This window comes from Podarcis pityusensis (assembly GCF_964106645.2).
Source record: "Podarcis pityusensis genome assembly, chromosome: 3".
NCBI classification, from domain to species: Eukaryota; Metazoa; Chordata; class Lepidosauria; order Squamata; family Lacertidae; genus Podarcis; species Podarcis pityusensis.
In genome coordinates this window covers 27,390,296-27,412,256 of record NC_138026.1, presented here as the reverse complement: position 1 = coordinate 27,412,256, position 21,961 = coordinate 27,390,296, and the positions used below count along the sequence as shown (strand labels likewise).

Below are 21,961 nucleotides of genomic sequence, written 5' to 3'. Positions count from 1 at the left end.
GCTGGGTTTGATATAGGGATAAGTCACGCCAGCTTCCTATACAGAGGTACCTTGGTACTTGAACAACTTGGCTCCCAAATAAATCGGCTTCTGAACACCACAAACCCGGAAGTAAGTGTTCCGATTTGTGAACGTTTTTTGGAAGCCAAACATCCAACACGGCTTCGGTTTGAGTGCAGGAAGCTACTGCAGCCAATCAGAAGCTGTGCCTTGGTTTTCGAATGGTTTCAGGAGTCAAACGGGCTCCCGGAACAGATTAAGTTCGAGGACCAAGGTACCACAGTAGTTGTTGTTGTTTAGTCGTTTAGTTGCGTCCGACTCTTCGTGACCCCATGGACCAGAGCACGCCAGGCACTCCTGTCTTCCACTGCCTCCCACAGTTTGGTCAAACTCATGCTGGTAGCTTCGAGAACACTGTCCAACCATCTCGTCCTCTGTCGTCCCCTTCTCCTTGTGCCCTCCATCTTTCCCGACATCAGGGTCTTTTCCAGGGAGGCTTCTCTTCTCATGAGGTGGCCAAAGTATTGGAGCCTCAGCTTCAGGATCTGTCCTTCCAGTGAGCTCTCAGGGCTGGTTTCCTTCAGAATGGAGAGGTTTGATCTTCTTGCAGTCCATGGGACTCTCAAGAGTCTCCTCCAGCACCATAATTCAAAAGCATCAATTCTTTGGCGATCAGCCTTCTTTATGGTCCAGCTCTCACTTCCATGCATCACTACTGGGAAAACCATAGTAGTTAGGATTGCTCTATTAGGCAGCTGTCATTGGTCCTCCTAGATCAACATTACATACATAAGGAGTAGGGGACCTTTTCCAGGCAGTAGGCTGGATTCTGTTGGGTTTCCTACCCCCATGGGCCACTTGAGCACTTTGAATTCAAGCTGGGTTGGTGGTTCCCCATACCTGATCTACACTGATGGGTAGCACGTCTCCAGGGATTCAGTCGAGAATCCTTCTTACAGGATTTCCCAGCCCTACCTGGAGATGCCAAAAAATTGAATGTGGAGCTTTGTTTATGGAAAACTCTGCTTGCAGACCCTCCCAGTGCCCCTATTTTCCATAGACAGTCCTGGATTTAAAGAAGCCATCCTGGTTTCTGACTTGATCCTGAAATGTCCCGCTTTTCCTCAGAACAACTTTATTTTCATCAGAGAAATGTTGGAGGGTATGGAGTTATGCGACCCACCCCCCAGCTAAGGAGATAAGTAACTGTACAAGTTTTCGAAGACACCTGAAGACAGCCCTGTACAGGGATTTAAAAAAAATATTTAATGTTTTAGTCTGTTTTTATATATGTTGGAAGCTGCCCAGAGTGGCTGGGGTAACCAAGTCAGATGGTCGGGGTATAATTGATAAAATAATAATAATAATAATAATAATAATAATAATAATAATAATAATTTAAATAGAACGTACCTATTTTCTTCGGATAAATGTTGGAGGGTATGTGTTTGCAGCCATTTTCTAGCACTGAATCTGAGAAGGAACCATTACCACTGAGTTATATGGATTTCTGCCATATAGATTTCCAATGGATGAGCGTATATCGCTGTCCCTATCAAGAAATACTTAAGAAGCATAGCAGCTACCATCCATGACGTAAGATGCCACAAATAGGAAATCAGTCTGCAATGATGCAGAAGCATCGTGAAGAGAATGAAGCACAGATAACCCACACAGAAAACCACCTTACGGAAGGAAAGAAATTGAAGAAATTATCTGGAGCAAAAGGGTTGGCAAAATCACATTTTTACGCACTCAACAGAAAAAAACCATTGCAATACGTTCCAATGCCTGGGTGAGGAAGGGATGGGGGGGGGGGAGCGACCGGAGGGGTTGAGGGAGAGAAGATAGATAATGTTCTCATGAACGACACTTTCCGTGTTTGTTGTGCAGCTGGACAGCACCTGCCTAACATTTACACCGGATAGCTTTTATTCATTTCATGGGATAGTCATCAAAAACATGGTTGAGAGATGGAGAAAATTCCAAGTATGTGTCATCACTTTCCTGGCTTGTGCAGCTGTTTCCTAAGGCACACAATGATGTTGTGTCATTAAGGAAATACACTGTTACTGTGCTGGACAAATAACACATTTGGTTTTATTGAGCCGCTCGGCAATAATGAAGGGAAATAATAGGCCTAAATATACTGTTTATTCAGTGGCAATGAGCTCTAACTTCAGCATCTCAAAAAGCAAACAACAAAAGGTAATAATCCCAAATCACTTTCCTACTGTTAGTCTCTTCTGTGCAGCCTGTTGGCTAAGGCTGTTCTCAAATATTTGTGGATGATTATTCCAAGATCTGCAGCTGACTCCGGCAGCAGAATTCCACAAAGGTGCCAGTGTCTCTCTTAATAGATTCGGATGTGGGGCTGAGGCTGGGCCTGCTGCTAGAACTGTAATCGTTGCATTTAGACTGTGATCCAGACTTGCTGGTTTATGGGGGAATCAGTAGGTCTACTCCAAAGTCCTGTTAATTTCAGTGGGGCTTATTCCCAGATAGGTTCATATAGGATTAAACCCACCTGATTAGCCTGTCATACAACCAGTGAGGCAGTAAGTGCATAGCTGCAAGCTGTGATATCTTGCTTACGATTTTCAGTAACTTTGCAGTAATTTCCTTTATCAAGATATATGTCTGTAATAGTCCAGAATAAGCATGACCACTAAGCATGTGCACCACTGTGCTCTTGAAGACTGCTGCCATCTATAATGTCATCTGACTGCACCCATGAAAGACATCCTGGCTGTAGACTCCAAAATCACGATTCTAGGTACTACAGAACCAGTGAAATGGTCACATTCCATTTTCATAGAATGGTCACCATTTTTCCAAGATGGCGGGAGTTGCTAAAGTGGAATTGCTTGGGATTTTTAGCATGTTGTTCAGGAAGTCAAACTGCAGTACAGTGGTACCTCAGGTTAAGTACTTAATTCGTTCCGGAGGTCCGTTCTTAACCTGAAACTGTTCCTAACCTGAAGCACCACTTTAGCTAATGGGGCCTCCCACTGCCACTGCACCTCCGGAACACGATTTCTGTTCTCATCCTGAAGCAAATAGTACCCAAGGTACTATTTCTGGGTTAGCGGAGTCTGTAACCTAAGCGTATGTAACCCGAGGTACCACTGTAATGTACATCAACTTTTTTGGAATTCCTTCCATATCTACTACATTTTGTGGGGTTATTGTTCCTGGACTACAGTGGTGTTGGCTTTGTTTAATTTAATTAAGCACTAGGATGTTTCTTCCTGCTGTCCACTGGACAGTGGTGTGATAGGTACACCAACATTGAAGGCAGTGCTATTTTTCTAGAAAAAGAGGTGCCGGAACTCACTTGTTCTCTTTGAATGGCAATGGCTCCCACCTGAAAGGTGCCGGAACTGAGTTCAGATTCAAAGATAACCTTGCCTTTTCAAACAGGAGTGTGAGCCATCCTGAAAGCTGGGTTGCTGACTCTTAAAACTAAATTAAATTTATGTAGGGACCAATTCTGCTGTAGGTAAGTTACCCAGGAGGAGCTGGCAGCAACTTCTAGCAATTTCTGCTCAGTCTGGAAGTGAAAGGCCCCTTCAGACCTGAGTTTTAGCGCCGGCTTTTTCTGCAATGTGTTCTTGACACAATAATAGTGCATGAGTGGTGGAATTCTTCTGCTTTATCAGTTGTTCTGTGATGCTTCCCAATGATACTATATTATTGTAGTATGGAGGGGCTATCGTGCAACAAAAGAAGGGCAAAAAATAAACCAGGTAGCTGCCATTTTGTGCCACACAATGCAGTGCCAGAAGCTGGGGGAAATGGTGTAAGTACCACAAGGGGGAAACATGGCAAGAGATAGTTCATATGGAGAGGGAACATTGAAAACACTATGCCAAGCACTTGTCCAGGTCTGGAGCCAGTCCTGGATTTTTCTTCTTTGGCAATCACTCATAGCCAAGTAAGATTGTCTTCCATAAACACGGTTTTAACAGTGAGTCCGTACGTGACTGTGGAGGCCAATTCTGGATCTGCACGTCCTTCCACAGTGGGGACATTGGTTCCCGGGTGGGAGTTGATCACGGTGTGGATTTGGCAAGCGTGCCTTCCTCTTAGCACGTTTTTCCCTTGTGTTCTGAGTTCGAGTGTCTTCAGAGGCCATGACACCTTTGGTAAAGGCTGTTCTCCAACTGGAGCACTTGCAGGCCAGTGTTTCCCAGTGTTTATACTACATTTTTTTTAGATTTGCCTTGAGACAGTCTTTAAACCTCTTTTGTTAGGAAAGAAGGAGTTGGCAACAGCAACCAGAACGGAGCCCTGGATTAACACCCAGGTAAGTGAGGAAAGGTGAGGCAACACAGTCAAAAGAGATGTTTGCTAACGATACTTCTTGCAACTAGCTGGGACTGATCCCTCACTCCCACAACTCCTCTGAAATTGTGTTAGCATTCCTGCTTGCTACATTTCTCATTAGGATTCCCCATTAGAAGAGATTGCTTTAAAGACTAGTACCCTCGTCTCGCTCTCCCTCCCTCCCACACACTCGCTGCCATTCCACAAAACACGTTTTCTTTTTAATATTGAAAATGGTTTGCAATTGTCTGTTCTGAAACAAATCCCTGTTAGAAAAAAAGCAGGGGCACCTCAACTTCTGTGGGAAATGGAGACATATAAAGAAGAGGCTGTGCTCATCACAGACCATAATGGACCTTTGTGGCAAAGCGGGGAAGGAAAGCCAGATGTCCATAGTCTTGGATTTCCTGTACATCAACGAACACACTGAGGTTTAAAAATAAGGCGAAAGCTGCCATCTCTGGCTCCTTAGGGGAACAGTGAAGTAGGCTTTAATATATTGGATGCTGTTGTTTATGGACAGAAGAGCTATCCCTGTTGTAAACCTGCCTGTCATACATATTGTACGTGGATCATTTCAGAGAAATGAGGGAAGGAGTAGGGACACACAACAGCAATAAATAAAAATCACTTAAATTCACTTCAGTTTCCAGGATAATTCTGGACACCACAATTACAAGCTGCATACATTGGTACCTCGGGTTACATACGCTTCAGGTTACATACGCTTCAGGTTACATACGCTTCAGGTTACAGACTCCACTAACCCAGAAATATTACCTCGGGTTAAGAACTTTGCTTCAGGATGAGAACGGAACTTGTGCTCTGGCGGCGCGGCAGCAGCAGGAGGCCCCATTAGCTAAAGTGGTGCTTCAAGTTAAGAACAGTTTCAGGTTAAGTACGGACCTCCAGAACGAATTAAGTACTTAACCTGAGGGACCACTGTAATCCCATATCTCTATCTCTATCTCTATCTCTATCTCTATCTCTATCTCTATCTCTATCTCTATCTCTATCTCTATCTCTCTATCTAATCTATCTCTATCTATCTATCTATCGTGTGTGTGTGTGTGTGTGTGTCAGGGGGGAGGATTTTGTTATGGAGACTGCAGGGGCATTTGTCCTTCAGAAAACATTCAGGAGTCATAGTACTGTCACCATAAGAACTTGGAAGCTGCCTTATACTGGGTCAAGTCATTGATCCATCTAGATCAGTATTGTCTACACTTGCAGGCAGCAGCTCTCCATAGTTTCAGGTGGACGTCCTTCTCAGCCCTGCCTGGAGATGACAGAGATTGGTGCATGCTTTTATTAAACAAATCTGAGCACCAAAAGAAGTCATAGGATTGGAAGGGAACACAAAAGACATCTAATCCAGTCTTCTTCAACCTGGCACCCTCCAGTTGTTTTCAACTGGCCATCACCCCTGACCATTGGCCATGTTGGCTGGGTCTGATGGGGCTTGTAGTCCAAAACATCCGGAGGGCAGCAGATTGGGAAAGGCTGATTTTGTCTAACCCTGATCGTTGCTGGCATCTTCAGACACAATGGAGTGCACCTCTGGGGCGCAAGCCTGGGAAGAGCATATGGAGGTCTTGCACAGACAACAGGATCCCCTCTCAGCCTCGCTGATGTGGTCCAAAGAAAAGCAGTGCAATATTCTTGGCACCATCTTGGCAGCAGGGACTCCACTCCAGATTTGTGTAGGGTTTATTCCTTTGCTTTTTGTTTTCCCAAAGATATCCCAGAAAGCAGCAGAAGTTTAGGATCAGAGTTTTCCTTCTTCTAGATGGTCTACCTTCCCAGGATGATGAGCCCCATCTGCCCCTCACTTCTCTCCACAAAGCATGCAGAAAGGCCTTCTTGAGCATTAGACCCACTATTGGTCTCATCGGCTCAATTCTCTAGAGCCTGTCTTCACACATAGGGGAAGTCCCTAACTCACCGAGGGTTTGAGACCCATCAGCTACCCTTACCTGGTTTAGCCAGCCAATCAAAGCTATTTCCTGGGGTATATCTCTGTCACTTACTAACAGCTTCTATGAGCCACAGGTGAGAGCTGAGTGCAGGATTGGGATCAAAGGTGGACAACCTACCCCAGAAGGACCACAACGTGTCCCCCACCAGAAGTACTACCTCTCCCCCAAAACCCCTAACACGCCAACCCTGGTGATGCAGGAAATTCACTACTATAGCATCTCCGATCATGGCCATCTAGCCTCTACTTTAAAAAAAACCCCTGTAACAATGTTTTATTCATTGTACAGGTAGAATGCAATCAGATGCTGGTAAATGATAGCATGGCTTCACTCTGATCCTCTGTCTTGATCTACTTTTGCTGAGGAAAATGGAGGGACAGACCTATACTAAACAGTGAAAAGTGGGGCACATGTTGCAGGATGAGGTTAAACGTGGGTCCTGGTCTGAGATGATGGAAGGCTATTAGTATATGTCATTGACAACAGTCAGAGTTTATCAACAGATGGTTAAGGTAGCATTTGTCACGCTGTAGGCCAGGACTGCATTTTTACTGTAGTAGCACCAGTACAAAACTACAATGATAAAATGGATGTTTTCGCCAAACTTTATTGTTAGCATTACTCTGTGTATATATCCGGGGGGGGGGGGGGAGAGATACACACATCCACTAAAGTTGTTGTTTTTGTTTTGCAAAATATTTAGTTTTCACATGAAGATCATTGAAATGCTATAATTTGGATCAAAATTCTATCTTTCCAAAGTATATATTTCAAAGTATAAATAGTTCGATCCACCTAAAATACCTTACTGTTTCTAATTTTCTTTGGGGCACAATTTAAGAATAATAATTTGCACACCTAAACAAACTTTTTATTACAACTTTTGAAAAACAGTGCAAGGTTTATTTAATGAGTGAATGTTATGCTGGTTTTACATATTACATGTCATGCTACTGTATTTATGCAAGTTTCGATGTTGTTTTAAACTGAAGATGTACTGTTGCATCATTTTTGTCATATGCTGGTATACAAAAATGCTTTATTTAGAGGCAGGAATTTAAAATAACTTAACAATGCCCACAAACCATTCATTTAAAATTATTGGGTGTGTTTCTTCTGTGAGGTGTCCTTTTGTCTCTTCTCTGTTAATTCTGCTAGCGACTTTCTTTCCTTCTTTCTTTTTAAAGAAGAGTGCATTGAAAATTAAAACGCAGCTGACACTCCCTTTTGGAACCTCAGATTTAAATTAGCAGGGTCCTGTTTCCTTCCTTTGTAAGGAAAACTTTAGGTCCAGCTGGTTCATGAAGCCAGTGCAGCAGGAGTGTGATCAGAGTGGATAAGATTTGCATAAGCATTGTTGCCCTTGGCTACTGGTCCTCAAGAGTCTTCATTGTTCTGTTGTATAATTATCTAGCTCACAGGCAGCTCCAAGGAACCAGAAGAGAATAGAACACACACCTGGAAAACAGTGGCTTGCCAATATACCCATATGGATGCCATCTTAGCTTTGATCTTGTCCCAACCATAAGCAGGGAACGCAATTCATTCTCAGATGAGATTGTCTGAAAGCATCACAGTGTGGCATGATTTTCGAGACTCAACCCCCACTTGCTTTCCCGAGATGACAAGCAGAATAAAAATCTCCTCCTGCCACAAAATCAGTCAAGTGTTTGACACGCTGATGTTTCCATTCCTGTAACAGAAAAAAAAAATGCCTTAAATCTGGTATCTCAGAAGGCAGCGATTTTTTATGAGCTTACCAGATTAATATACCTGCACTCAATTCAATTCAAATGAGTTTGTGTCAAATCTAGCATGCCATGCTGCCTCTTGCAATATGGCGCTGCAAGGGCACACTTGGTTTGATTTATTTCAAATACTGCTGTCTTTCAGTGAAAAATCCCAGGATGTCAACTCAATAAAATAATAATCCTTGATTATTGTTGTATGTTGCTTTGGAAAATAGCAGACAGATGGAAATGTGCATATAGATATGTAATATGCCTAACGGAAATATGCATATCTTTGGTCAAAGATTATGTACTTTTCGTTATGCATGTTACATATCAATATACACATTTCCATTTGTGTGCTATTTTCCAAAGCAACATACAACAATAATCGAGGATTGCTATCCATAAAACAATGAAAAGGGCAGCAATAAAACATGCAAAGACACCAGGAGATACTTAAAAGCCTGCCAAGAAAAAAATCTTTTAAAAAAGCAAAAATCTTCCCTTCCAAAATATTCAAGATATATGAATGAGGCGTCAAATTAAAGTATTGGAAATGTATATTTCCTGAAAACTAGTAGCAATTTACCAAAAAATGTCACAGGGACTGTTGAAAACTAAGACAAATGTGAGGTAAACTCAGCTTGCAGTTGCCTCTCAGCTGCAAACTTGAAAGTCAAGAGGTGCCAGAGCTCTACCTTCAAGTTTATTGAAATGAGCACCAATCCTCAGCCACTGGCTACCTGCTGTGTTGTCACAGAATGTTCATTAATATTTGAGTTAACCAGGGATATACTTCCAGCACAACATAGCTAGGCACAGAGGGGGCTTTATTATTTTGATGGAAAAGGATAGGGGCAAGATGAGGAGAGATTAATGCAAAACCAGCCAATTAGAATAAACTTTCCAGCAAATTTGTCTTTTTTCCAGAGGTCAGTTTGCATCGTTACATTTTGTGCTTCACCTACACACCTTCTCACTTGCTGCTGAAGATGATGGATGACTTCAACAATAAAGTGGTACCTTGGGTTAAGAACTTAATTCGTTCTGGAAGTCTGTTCTTAACCTGAAACTGTTCTTAACCTGAGGTACCACTTTAGCTAATGGGGCCTCTCACTGCTGCTGTGCCGCCGGAGCACGATTTCTGTTCTCATCCTGAAGCAAAGTTCTTAACCCAAGGTACTATTTCTGGGTTAGCAGAGTCTGTAACCTGAAGCGTCTGTAACCTGAAGCATCTGTAACCTGAGGTACCACTGTACAAATTTTCACTAGAGAATTGGGTGAAAAGCAGCCAACACAACTCTTTCATCACGAGAGAAGCATCAGATAGGAGTTTGAGGCACAATTCTGTGGGGCTTCTAAAACAGCCTAGAAGATTCATATGTAAGACGACTTGTCTAACTTTTCTTGAGTTAAGGAGTTTAGCTATTTGCATCTAGTTCTGCAGCTGCACCAGGACGGAAGGCAAACCAAACCAACCTAGTTACAACTGGAGTTAACACAGAAATAGGAAACAGCACATCATCTCAAAAGACAATTACAGCTTTTTTTCCAGCCAGAGTTCATCGGTGCTCAGCTCTGGCACCTCTCAGGTGGGTGCCATTGCCGTACTAAGAGAACAAAGGAGAAGTTCATGGTGAGCTCAGGCACCTCTTTCTCTGGAAAATTGCACTGCATAGGACTTATACCTTAATGTCTGCCAGTGTTGTGTACTTAATTACATGCATTAAATGTGTACCAGCAATTGACATTGGGCAAGTGGGCCTAACCTGAAGGCAAAGACTCAAGGACCAAAGTCAGATATAAATACAGAGGGCACTCAAAACAAAACGAACCCAAAACACAGTGTTGCAGATTTCAGAGCTACTCTTAAGAAGGCAAAAACCATGTGGGCACATGAAATGCAAAAATATGTGGACAGGAGTTCATCCAGAAATGGAACTATATTAATCTGTTGGGTTTAACAGAGATTATGGTTTCTTTCCACACTATAAAGATGTGGCATAATTTGCACTACAGTGGTACCTCTGGTTACGAACTTAATTCGTTCCAGAGGTCCATTCTTAACCTGAAACTGTTCTTAACCTGAGGTACCACCTTAGCTAATGGGGCCTCCCGCCGCCACTGCACCACCGCCGCACGATTTCTTTTCTCATCCTGAGGTAAAGTTCTTAACCTGAGGTACTACTTCTGGGTTAGCGGAGTCTGTAACCTGAAGTGTTTGTAACCCGAGGTACCACTGTATTTAGTATTGTCCCTTTAAGAACTTTTGAATGCTTTATCTGGATTTGTTTTTAACTGGCTTTTTTACTTTCCCCATTTCCAATTCAGCATCTGAAGAAGCAGGTGGTTGCCTGCCATGCCAATTTGTAATAGAAACATATTAAAAATCGGTCTCAAGGTGCCATCAAACACATTTCTCTTTAAGAGACACTATACTATTAAAGAGTCTTGCGCACATGTCTGTACAGAGATTTCACATTGAATGCATAGAGTATTGCTCACCGCAGATGCAAACAGGCACTTCCTATATAGGAGGAATCCCATGTTTGCGTCTAAGCCTGCAGAGTTTGGATCATGCCCAATTTATGTATTTATTTTTTTAAAAAACCCTATCCATGTTCCTTTCCTTTGGGCTTTTCCTCGATCTCACAACTCTCGCTCTTGAAGAGTTTCTCTATTTAGCAGTTTGCATTTCAGACAAAAAGCAGAAACTTAAATACAAGAATAAAATGAGGTTTTTTTTATCTTGAAATACCTTGGAGAGCAAGTGCTTTACCAAAAATGTGTTAATGCTGACAGCGTGATCATCCCCTCCCTGTACGCTAATAAAATACCAGCTCAGTCTGTGGAAATGTTCAGGAAGAGATAAGTGCCAGCAATAATTCTTACACAGAGACAGCTGAGAGAAAATTATTAGCAGGCACAACTTGAGTACAAGGCCATCATCAAAGCACTCATCCTGATGCTCGAATCGAAGGCATTACTTTACATTTAACGTGATTAATTGCTCTTAAAATAATAAAGATCACCCAGAACCGTAAGAACAAAGGGGTGATTGAGCACTTATAAATATTCAAAGTGCAGACATATGGCTTCTTTTTATGTCTCTGCTACAGGTTGGAAGCCTGGCTTTAACCCACGGACATGAAATATTAGGCGGAATATGTATAAAATGTTATTGATTTGAGTGTCCATGTGCACATTTGGATCTCATCTGTAAATTCTGAGCCTAGGGGAAGAAATGTAGCAAATGTATACCTGATGGGCAATGAGCAAAGAATGAAAGGTGCTTCACTGTGTTTTGGTAGGAGAAGGCTGGAATTATTCCATTACCACTCCCAATTTTAAAGCAGGCATATTGTTTCTACCATGTTTGTCTTTTCAATTCTGTGCCCAGTTAGTAACTTGTTTGGTTCTTGAAGCATACCCAGCCATTTCTTCTTTTCCATTTGAGGAGAGCAACAAAAACCTCTTAGCACAGACTATGTTTTGAGAACCTGTAGCCCTCCAAAGGTTGCTGGACTACAACTCCCATCCCCCCTGACCATTCTGGCTGAAGCTGTGGGGAGTTGGAGTCCCACAACATCAGGAGGGCCACAAGTCTCCATCCTTTCAGGGCCGGCCTGACCATTTGTATCGCTGAGGCAGTTGCCTCAAACAGCAGGCTTGGGAGGGCTGGGAGGGGCAGCAGATATGGAAAGAGATGGGTGTCCTCACGCATCTCCTTTGGCTGTGGATGCAGCACCACAAAGTCAAATTAATGGATTATTGGGGTTTGGGAATTTGTTACCTGGTGGAAAGTAGTACTAAAAAAAGGGTTCACTGTGGTAACTCCCATTATCATCATGCTTCATGGTCCAATATTTTACCTCAGAAGGTTGCCATTCTTTACATACTAAAAGTAAAATGTTTTACCTCAGAAAGAAAAAAACACACACACACACATTTTTTGTCCCCTGAATCCGCTTCTGCTGCGGCTGCACATTCCATTTTAAATCTTGTTGCTCCATTATAGTTGTGTTTGTAAAAACCCTGCTCCCAATTTCCCCCACAATGAATCTATTTTAGACCACCACCACCCAGCCTTATAATAATTAATAATAATTTTATTATTTGTACCCCACTCATCTGGCTGGGTTGCCCCTGCCATTCTGGGCAGCTTCCAATATACAGTAAAACATTAAACATTTTAAAAAATAAAACCCTTCCCTGCTGCCTTCAGATGTCTTCTAAAGGTTGTATACTTATCTCCTTCTATTCCAATAAATATTTTCTCATCTTGGAACACTTCCAGCTTAAGCAAAAAGTGCTTGTGTGCTTGACCTCAGTTAAAGTAATATCCCGCTCGCTTTCATTTGTGTATTTTTTCCTAAAACAGAGCATGCTAATATGCAATAAAAGACGAATTAACAATATTTTGCAGCGGCCTAAGCATGTGCCTGCCTCATTGTCAGCAAGGATTAAGTGATCACTGATAATGTTTATCACACAAAATAATGTTTAGTGGATCTGCACTACAATAAATCTATTTCTTATGTGAAATATTTGATCAAGGAAGCTGTTTGCCATACTTTAATGTGTGTAAAGAGTGCGCCCTGCTGGTTTCCTAGCAAAATAAGTGAAAATATGAGATGCTTAAAAACCCACTTGCTTGTAAAAGAAACGGGCAGAATTGCATCGTTAAAGTAACAATCATTGGGCCTTTAGCCATTCAGTTTTCAGGATGAACAACCAACATTTACTGAAGAATAAAATGTATGCATGGTGGTCTTTGCCTGGAAATCTTTTTGTTGGTAGCTCACATTTTCTAGCATGGCTAGACAAAGTATTTATTATAAAGGCAAAAATTACACTCTCATGCTAATACCTGCACATTTTTTAATTTTTAAAAACATTTTACTTGCCAAATATTCATTAAAAAATCCCCTCATTGTGTATCTATTGGGTTTGATTGAACTGAGACCTGTTCAACAGTTGCCCAACCAGGCTGAATACAACTCATATCAAAACTGGGGGCTACTAGCGGTTCAATAAACTTGCTTTTAGTGGCTTGCCTGAGATTGCAAAGCAGATTTTTAAAAAAATGTTTACAGTGTGAATATATGTCTGGTAGGCTGCATTCCGTTTAGAGGTAAAAACTAGGCAGGCCTTATTTATCCATAGCTTGAAAACAAAAAGGCTGTTCTTTTCACATCTTCCTTTATTCTTCTTATTTTAAATTAAACTTGATATAGCACTAGAGTGGTCAATTCATCTTCACAAATAAGTGTACACAAATAACAGATTGAATCACTTCTCAAAGGTGCTGTTGTAGAAATGATGAATTTCCCTGGGGAAACAAGGAAATCTAATAATTTTTCTAAGCCAATATACTTACACTTACCCAGCCCTCCTGGGTAAATTTCTGACAGTCACTTGGGCTTTAAATGTTGGCACACTGCTGCCCAGTAGGTCAGGGCGATGGAGGAGGGAAGGGGAAACCTTGTGTGCCTGGCCACTATCATTCCAGCTTACCAGATATATGAATGCATGGGGCGAAATGTGTTTTGGGAGACAGGGCTGGAGTGACAGGCAAGTGACTAGGAATTCTTCCTCGAGTTAGATATCACCTGAAGCGTTTTCCAGGGAGATGTCTGCAAATCTTATGGCTGTCTTGAGCATCCTGGCATTTTGACCTCGTTTCTATTTACATCTCCAAAGGCACAGGTTGAACTCTCAATTTACTATACAAAAGTCGTTACACGATCCTAAGGGTTCTTCGTTTTAAGTTGCTTTGCGGTGCCTCTTGTGCAGAGATTTGTTAATGGGGAAAAAGCAGTAATGATTGCGTTTTGATTCCAGGAAGAAGAAGAAGAAAAAGGACCGAGTGAGTTCAGATGATAATTTCATCTCGATTTGGCAGTTAAGGCATACTTGTCGTCACTGTGCCCATGCTCATCTTCCTGTCAAAATGTGATCCTGCACACAAATAATCCAGTGCTGCAAGCTTCAAAGATAGATACAACTTATTCCCCAATGGAAAATCAACTGAGTGATTGAGGATTAAACATAGGGATGACCAGCTTTTTTTTTTTTTTTTCCCCAGCTGGAACTGTTCTGGCTCCTCTCAGTTGGGCACCATTGCCATTATAAGAGAACAAGGGAGGCATTCACGGTGAGTTCCGGCACCTCTTTTTCTAAAAATAAATAAATATAGAAGTGGGGACGACACATACAAAATCAGCCTGTATAGAAGGACAGGGAGAAAGCATGCCAGGTTGGGGAGGGGGCAACCAGGCCCTGCTTACAGGCAAGGGGTTAGTTTGGGACAAAATATCATTGGAAACACCCCAGGCTTTTAAGTTTAAACCAGGCCTTTTGACAGCCGCAGGACTGTGAACAGGCTTGACACTGAAATATTATTTCTTCACCAATTTGAGATGGTTGGGTTATGTGGAGCAGAAGTAGCAAGTAGGATGTTAGTGAAACATTGGGCAAGATTGAAATCTTGTCACTCTGATATGGGTTGACTGGGAACAACAGAAAGGACTTGGAGCCACCAGAATCTCCATCAGCTAAAGTTGCTGATAGAGATTCTGGTGGCTGAATCTCTATCATTGCTCAGTTCCATGGTGGATGGTTCTTTGTACTGTTCTTGCAAGCAGCCAGCCAGATGAAGCACATATTGCATGTGATGGAATAAAATGGTTTAGCTGAAACAAACCAGTAGGCCCTGTGGCTTATTGCTGACCAGGATGCATATCTTAAATGTGTTTTTTTCTTGCAGTTGAAAACATCCAAAGCATAGCCCTGAAAAAATAATCACTTTGTGTTGACTTCTCATTGAGAACAAGCCCATGAGAAGGCTAAGAGGGAAGGGGGGAATAAACAAACTTCTGACAGGAGACAGGTTCATTTAAAATATCTATTGAAATTACAAATAAAACTCTTCAATATGATTCGAAGTACAAAACAACATTCAAAGGCATTCAACAGCTCTTTTATACATCACAGTGTTAGTGGCACGAAATGTAGTTACATTTCAAATACAGAAAACAAAAATTTAAGTTCTTTTTACACTAGTCAAATACATCATTTATACATATGCATGACTCCTCCGTGCTTCTCTATACAAGGTTAAAAATACACCCATGGTAAAATGAGTAAGGGAGGGATTTGTTTATAGGGCACATACCTATACCTGTACCAAAGGTTCCTCATCTTTGTTAAGAAAGATACACACATTAACAAAGCCAGAACCATCATGGGGCTTTAAACACAAATGGCAGGCGTTTACTTTATGGAAGAGTATTAGTAAGTAAGCATGATTACAAGCTGTTGGGAAATCCCTAATGCCACCGCCATCAACTAATTCCATTAATGTCCATCTTCAGTAGAGTCCCTGGGAGAAATCTCTTTCTTTGTAAAGCTAACCAGGCCAAAGAGCTTTGATAAGGTAAAGGTAAAGGGACCCCTGACCATTAGGTCCAGTCGTGACCGACTCTGGGGTTGCGGCGCTCATCTCGCTTTATTGGCCGAGGGAGCCGGCGTACAGCTTCCGGGTCATGTGACCAACATGACTAAGCCGCTTCTGGTGAACCAGAGCAGCGCATGGAAACGCCGTTTACCTTCCCGCCGGAGCAGTACCTATTTATCTACTTGCACTTTGACGTGCTTTCGAACTGCTAGGTTGGCAGGAGCAGGGACCGAGTAACGGGAGCTCACCCCGTCACGGGGATTCGAACCGCCGACCTTCTGATCGGCAAGTCCTAGGCTGTGTGGTTTAACCCACAGCGCCACCCGCGTCCCTCAAGAGCTTTGATACACACACACACAAAACCAGAGATGAGTTCCATGGGTTGGCTCTGTCCTGCATTCCCTCACCCTTTTTTCTTGTTCAACTTAAGACTTTTTTCAACATTATTTTTGGAATTTGCTGCAGTTTTCATTTCACTTTTTTTTGTACCACCCTCTCTCCTACAGGTTACTTAAATTGAAGTATGGATAAAAAAAAGGCCTTCAAAGGATCTTAGTGCAGTCATAGCATTGCCTCAGGTGGACTTAAAAAAAAAAAGAGAAATCAACAAGCATGTATATGCACTCATGTTCATTAAAAACAAATGAGCAGGAACTGAAAACTGTGACACATTGTGTGCATGTATAGCAGCATGAACAAAGTCTGAAAATCAAAAATGGAACAATGATGGATTCCTAATGCATTGGTGTGATATTGCAAAGAAGATCAAGTAATTCAGAAACCCAAACCCATAGAGGAAGCAGCTCTAGGAAATAAACTATTACTTTCTCTCCCAGCCAAATATTTACAATTGCAAACAAGTATTTGTATGTATATATTTCTTAACATGGTTCATATGTCCAAAATTTCTGTCGCTCTGCTTCAGACAAAAAGATATTGTGCTAACTACACTAGACCATTCATTGCATATGAAGAATTGGTCTAAATAGTTCTGATTTATTTATTTTTTTGCAGCCCAAAGGTACACAGAATAAAACATTATCTAAAACACTGCCATGCCCAACACTAGAAAAATGGTGACTTTGTAGGGTACAAGGGTTGAAGGTGAAGACAACTAGAATTGTACCCCAAGCGCTTCCCAAAGAAGCTTGAAAGACACAAGACACCTGCAAAATGAGGTTTGTTTATAGGTGGGCGAGGAAAGATGCAGTCAAAATGACTTGCCCCACATGGGTGAAGCTCAGTTTGGCATACACTGGAGTTTGGTCTAAAGTTTAGGGAGCAGGTGTAGCAGAACATTTTGCTAGTTGCTGCTCTCATTTTAGCGTGTGTAGAAGTATAACCCAGGTCAGCTGGTAGGGGTTTGAATGTCCTAGGCCAGGGGTCTGCAACCCGCGGCTCCGGAGCCGCATGTGGCTCTTTTACACCTTTGCCGCGGATACTAGTGAGGGGAGGAGGCGCATTGTGCGCCCCAACACTCCCCACTGTGGCGGGCGCTGTACTGGCTGTGACGTTGCATGGGGGCGGGGCGTGCGTTAGTCACGCACCGTCCCAATGTCACCTTCCCGCCCACTGTCAGATCGGAGGGCAGCGGCGCGCATGCTTTAAATGTCGCAATGGTTTTGCGGCTCCCAGTTGTTGTTTTTCTTCGGAAACGGGTCCAAGTGGCTCTTTTTGTCTTAAAGGTTGCAGACCCGTCCTAGGCCATGGAATGAGCTTTACATCAGTATTGTCCAAAAGAAAACATTATGTCCATTAAAAAGGGATTTAAGGCAATGCACTAAAAGCAGCAACAGTACAGAAATAAAATACAAGTGATACCAGGAGATGAGGTCCACCCTTCATTAGAATGAGAATAAAAATGCTAATATCTGATGTTCCTCTACAGAGGCTTGAAATTTAAAGTTTAAATAAGTTCATGTTATATCACTCTCACACACACATTTCAAAGAAATACTGGCAGTCAAAATATGTGATTCCCAACAAATGGCAACTACTTGATTCTAAGCAAGGACCCAAACTTAAAACACAGTGTGATGTGTCTGATATGCAGGATGCAAAAGCGATTTCAGTGTCTGGTTTAATGTTAAAGGAGGTTTTCCCCCCCTCATCGAAGTATTCTTTGAGGATGTGGTATGTTAGGAACAGCATGGCTTCCAAAGACGGAGGCTGCAACCTGAAGGCAAGTAAAGAAGTATGCCTCTAACGCCGTTTTGCTTCTAGTGTGATGCAACTTTGGATTTTTTTGTTGTCTGACGGCATCAGATGGATGGTTGAACCTCTGGAGGTTCTGTACTCACCCACATGCAAGCACACACAAAACAAAGTCGCAGTCAGCAACCTGAGGTAACCAGAGAGAACAAAAGCGAGTGCCCACCTTAGCAGGTCTCTTCCACTTTTCACGGATGCTCACTGCCTCAGCTCCATCGTTATTTGAAAGGGTGAGAATTGGGAGAGCCAGGCAGTGAATTTGTTAACTTTGTAAGCTAAATAGCTGAAAACACAGCAGAGGACTAAGTGTTTCCATACATAACAGCCTGTGCAACTTGACAGGAGCAGGCAAACCATCCTCACTTGATGTCTGAGGGGGTACCTTCACAGCAACGTATGATGCTGTTGGTTGGGCGAATTAGTATATAAAACAAGGTCCAAAGATAGACAGAACAGGTTCCTTTCCCTCCTGCAATCAATGGATCGATTATTTGGCATGTGGGGAACAGCATGAACCAGGTGTACATTAGATTCACAAGCTACCTGCCCAATCCCCACTGCTGTGTACTTAATGCCTGGAAATTTTTGGTTGTCACCTACCTGAGATGTAGGCCTAGCTCCTGTTCACTGTCATTGCACAGGGATCAAAAGATTTCCCATTGTCTTCATTCTTCGGGATCACGTTTCATTTTGATTATATACTACATTTTCAACTCATACTTTTTCCTACTATGGAAACTTATGTGCTTTTAGGAGAGTTTGTTTACAGTTCTCACCCAAAGCAGCACGGAAGAATCACATAGAGTAGCCTATCGATATAGTAAGTTGATGTCCACATCATTCTCCTTCAGGATAATGGCAGCACCTCAATTTAGGCAAGACCCGGGACAACAAACAGAGCAGCAAAATGATAAACAAAGAAAAACGAAGGTGGGGAGAGAGGGCTGCTTAAAAACAAACAGAACTAAATGTTTGTTGTCACAGTATCATACAGCACGAGATATAACAGTTTTAAAAATGGACTGGAAAACCTATCAGTCTCAACGGACTCTTTATATTATTACAACTGCGGGCGCTTGCATTAATTAAAGAAAAGTGAAAACAAAGCAAACTCAAGAGAGCCTAAAAATCTGCATACTCTATAGGGTGGAAATGATTGTACAAATAAATTTACATCTCATGCACTGAGATGGATGTAAGGCTCAATACTACACTCTTTCCTTCTTCCCTCTGCATTCTATTCAGGAGAAGATCTATTTGGCTTAAAATGACATATAGGTACATAAAAAGATACCTGACCAGAGGTAGCCCTATTTATGCAACACGTAGCCACGTAACGGGTGAGAGAGATGTAGAAAAGAATGTCAGACGGACTTTCAAAGAAAAGGAATACCAACATCTTTTTTTAAAAAAAGAGCCTTGATAATAATAGCAGGTCTGGGTTGTGTATCTCAGCCTCTATGGTTGGCAATTTCTTTTTCTGTTCCAAAGAACAAATGTGCATCCACACAAATAGTTCACGTTTCCCAAAATGTTAGGAGGCATCCTATTGAAAAGATATAGGCATAGGATGCCGCATGTCAGGGGTGGCTAACCTTTTTTAATAGATGCATTCACACTTTGCTAACCCTCCATGCCAGCGGCGGGTGCAGCTTGCCCCCCCCCCTACTCTCACATGCTCACGGACAACACACATACGCATGCAGATCAGCTGAGAAGCGGGGGCTACAGCTCAATCCTATCCAATTCCCCATTATGGGGAAAAGGGGATCCCTAGCTGGTGCTGGGGTGGGCAGAAAGGTTTCAATCCCCATCCCCCAGGCTGTGTCTACTTTTTTAGTGTCACCACCAAATTTGGTGGCATGAGGGATGCAGAAACATTGGCTTGGAGGGCTGCATCAGCCCCCCCCCAAACATTCCTGGCCTATACGTACATGACCAGATTGTTCTTATAATATTGCATGGGAAACAGCTTCAGGGGTGTATGGATGCCCAATATTTTCCCAGGGCAAATATTAACAGAGACTTCAGTTTCATTAGACAAGATATTTAAAGTCACACTTTAAAATGGGCTGATATTATTATTTTTTTAATGGTAAGCGATTCTTAAAACACACATGTCTAACACCTCAATTTGATGCAAATAGATATGCTGAACGGGCTTTGTTTCGACACCGTAGCGTCTCAGTTCCAAATTGGCCAACGTAGCCTTGCGTTACTGACACATGATGTTTCCGACGTCCCAGCTTGCTTCGCGCTGCCCCCCCCCCAAAAAAAACACACACCAGGATATGCCTTGCACTCTGTAAACCGACTTGCGGGCAAAGTCGCTGGGAATCGTGGCGCCTCCTGTCTCCTGCAACGTTGGGAATCAGGGCGAGTAAGGCCAACACAATGTCAAGTGCAAGAAGAGGGTGGGTGAGTAGGAAATGCACTGAGATGATGAGCCAGTCCTACTTTCACTCCACCTTAAGTCGGGAGGGGGTCGTCGTCTCCTTTACTACACTTGCACTTGCAGCAAAGCACGAATGGGGTAGCAAGCAGAAGGAAAGGGGAGGCCACTAACAGTAACAGACCAAACCCTGCAAAGATCCCCACGACCTGGATAAAAAAGAAAAAGAAAGAAGATCAATAATCTGCTTGAAGGGGGACTGGGGGAGAGTTTTCCCTGCCCCCTTTCAAACTGTTCTGTGGCAAGGGGTTTCACACTGTTGCCACACACACACACACAAACACACACACACACACACAAAATAAAGGGCTGGCAACTGCAATTTCAACTGTTTTGCACCCCTGTCACCTGTCTCATGAAAGGCCCTGAGCTTATCCATGGAATTACGCACTCCCCAGGGTAGCCTATGAGGAGGCATGGGATTCAGAAGGGTATTGTTCAATATGCATCTAAGGATTCAGTTCCATGGAGGATCAAAATCTCCAAATTGCTGACCCACTTGAAAAGTATGGTTCCAATTATTGTCCAGCTAAAGAAAAGTACAACAGGTGCAGCCTTTAGCATTTGACGTAATACATCCATTAACATAACTGTCTTAAGTTAAACAGGGATGATTTGGATGGAGGGTTTTTCTTATGGGAAAAAAGCCATCTTTCTTTCTTTCTTTCTGCTTCAGATTCAGATTACTTAACTTTCTCTTTATTGGTCCTGAAAAAGTCAATTTGTTTTTGGCCAGCAGGTGGTACTGTTGAACAACATTCAAAATAAGGAATGGCATGCATTACTTACTGTATTATATAATAGTATATTTGGAGGTTTTCATTTCATTTCCCTTCTCCCCCCCCCCCCCAATAATTCCTCAAATATTTATATTTTTGTGGAGTGGGGAATTTATTATTGTGCTTAACATGGGCTTCCCCCGCATCCCCTGAAAAATATGTCTGCTTCCCTCTCTGCAATCTCCTGCTATACATCATCTCTGAAGTGTAATTCTGGCATGAGCAACACAGCTCCCCATTGCAACAGCATGCCTGCTGTAGTAATAAAAGCTCAGTTGCTCTTTTAATATTATTCTTCCAAGGTTCTTCTATGTCAAAATAAACATGGTAGGTTTTAACGGCTATCAATCTGTCTTGTGGGCCACCTCGATCAAATTATGTCATCTGGGTTTGCGGACTGATGTCTGTAAATCCTGCAGCAGCTCTCAGGGTGTTTTGTTTCTGCCTAGCAGAAATCTAGCAGCTACAGACCCACAGAAACTACAGAGAATAACTGACTGAGACGCAGTTTTACCTTACTCTCCACCTCACTGCAAGTTGGGTAACTGCCTCTATTTTCCTGGAACGTGACTCTGTAGTCTCTCCACCTTGAAGAGGAACTATTGTTTCTGCACCTCAGATCAGCTTTCATCAGCAATACTTGTATGTGAGGCAAGCCAGCTAACATTGCTTTTTAAAACCTTCCCATTTTCCTCATGCCATTTTCCCTCCTCTGACTCCCAATTCCCCACATTCACTTTTTTCATGAATAAGACGAAAATTGGGGGGGACGGGGACCAGCAGATACGAAATGTCACATCGACACCTACCTGCGTTCTGTGCCAAATAACTGATGCCCTGGAATGACCAAGCTTATTTCGGCAAGGTCCCTTGTCATAATGTATAAGAAGGAAGTCATCCTGTAAAGTGTCAATAAAAGGAGAGGGGGAAATATGCATATATATTATTTCAGCCGTGGTTGAGAACTTCACTCTTGACAAGCAGTCAAAAGGTTACAAAACATTTTGGTTACAAAACCT

At 42.4% G+C, this 21,961-nt stretch overlaps 1 protein-coding gene and 1 long non-coding RNA gene across 3 annotated transcripts in view; one reads left to right on the top strand and one right to left on the bottom strand.

The window, feature by feature from the left end:
- The first annotated feature begins 3,926 nt into the window (after positions 1-3,926).
- LOC308473781 overlaps positions 3,927-21,961 on the top strand; it is a 314,717-nt gene continuing 296,682 nt past the window's right edge. The window contains exon 1 of the long non-coding RNA XR_013984313.1: positions 3,927-3,937. This is a non-coding gene — a long non-coding RNA (uncharacterized lncRNA). The remainder of the gene's footprint in view (positions 3,938-21,961) is intronic.
- RNF144A (ring finger protein 144A) overlaps positions 14,935-21,961 on the bottom strand; it is a 67,166-nt gene continuing 60,139 nt past the window's right edge. Inside the window, exons 7-8 of one of the 2 annotated variants that reach the window (XM_080999326.1) lie at positions 21,752-21,841; positions 14,935-20,312 (exon numbers count right to left, since the gene is read on the bottom strand). In XM_080999326.1, the coding sequence (XP_080855452.1) occupies positions 20,181-20,312; positions 21,752-21,841 (222 nt within the window). In that variant the 3' untranslated portion in view covers positions 14,935-20,180. The remainder of the gene's footprint in view (positions 20,313-21,751; positions 21,842-21,961) is intronic. The other variant, XM_080999327.1, reaches the window with a different exon arrangement.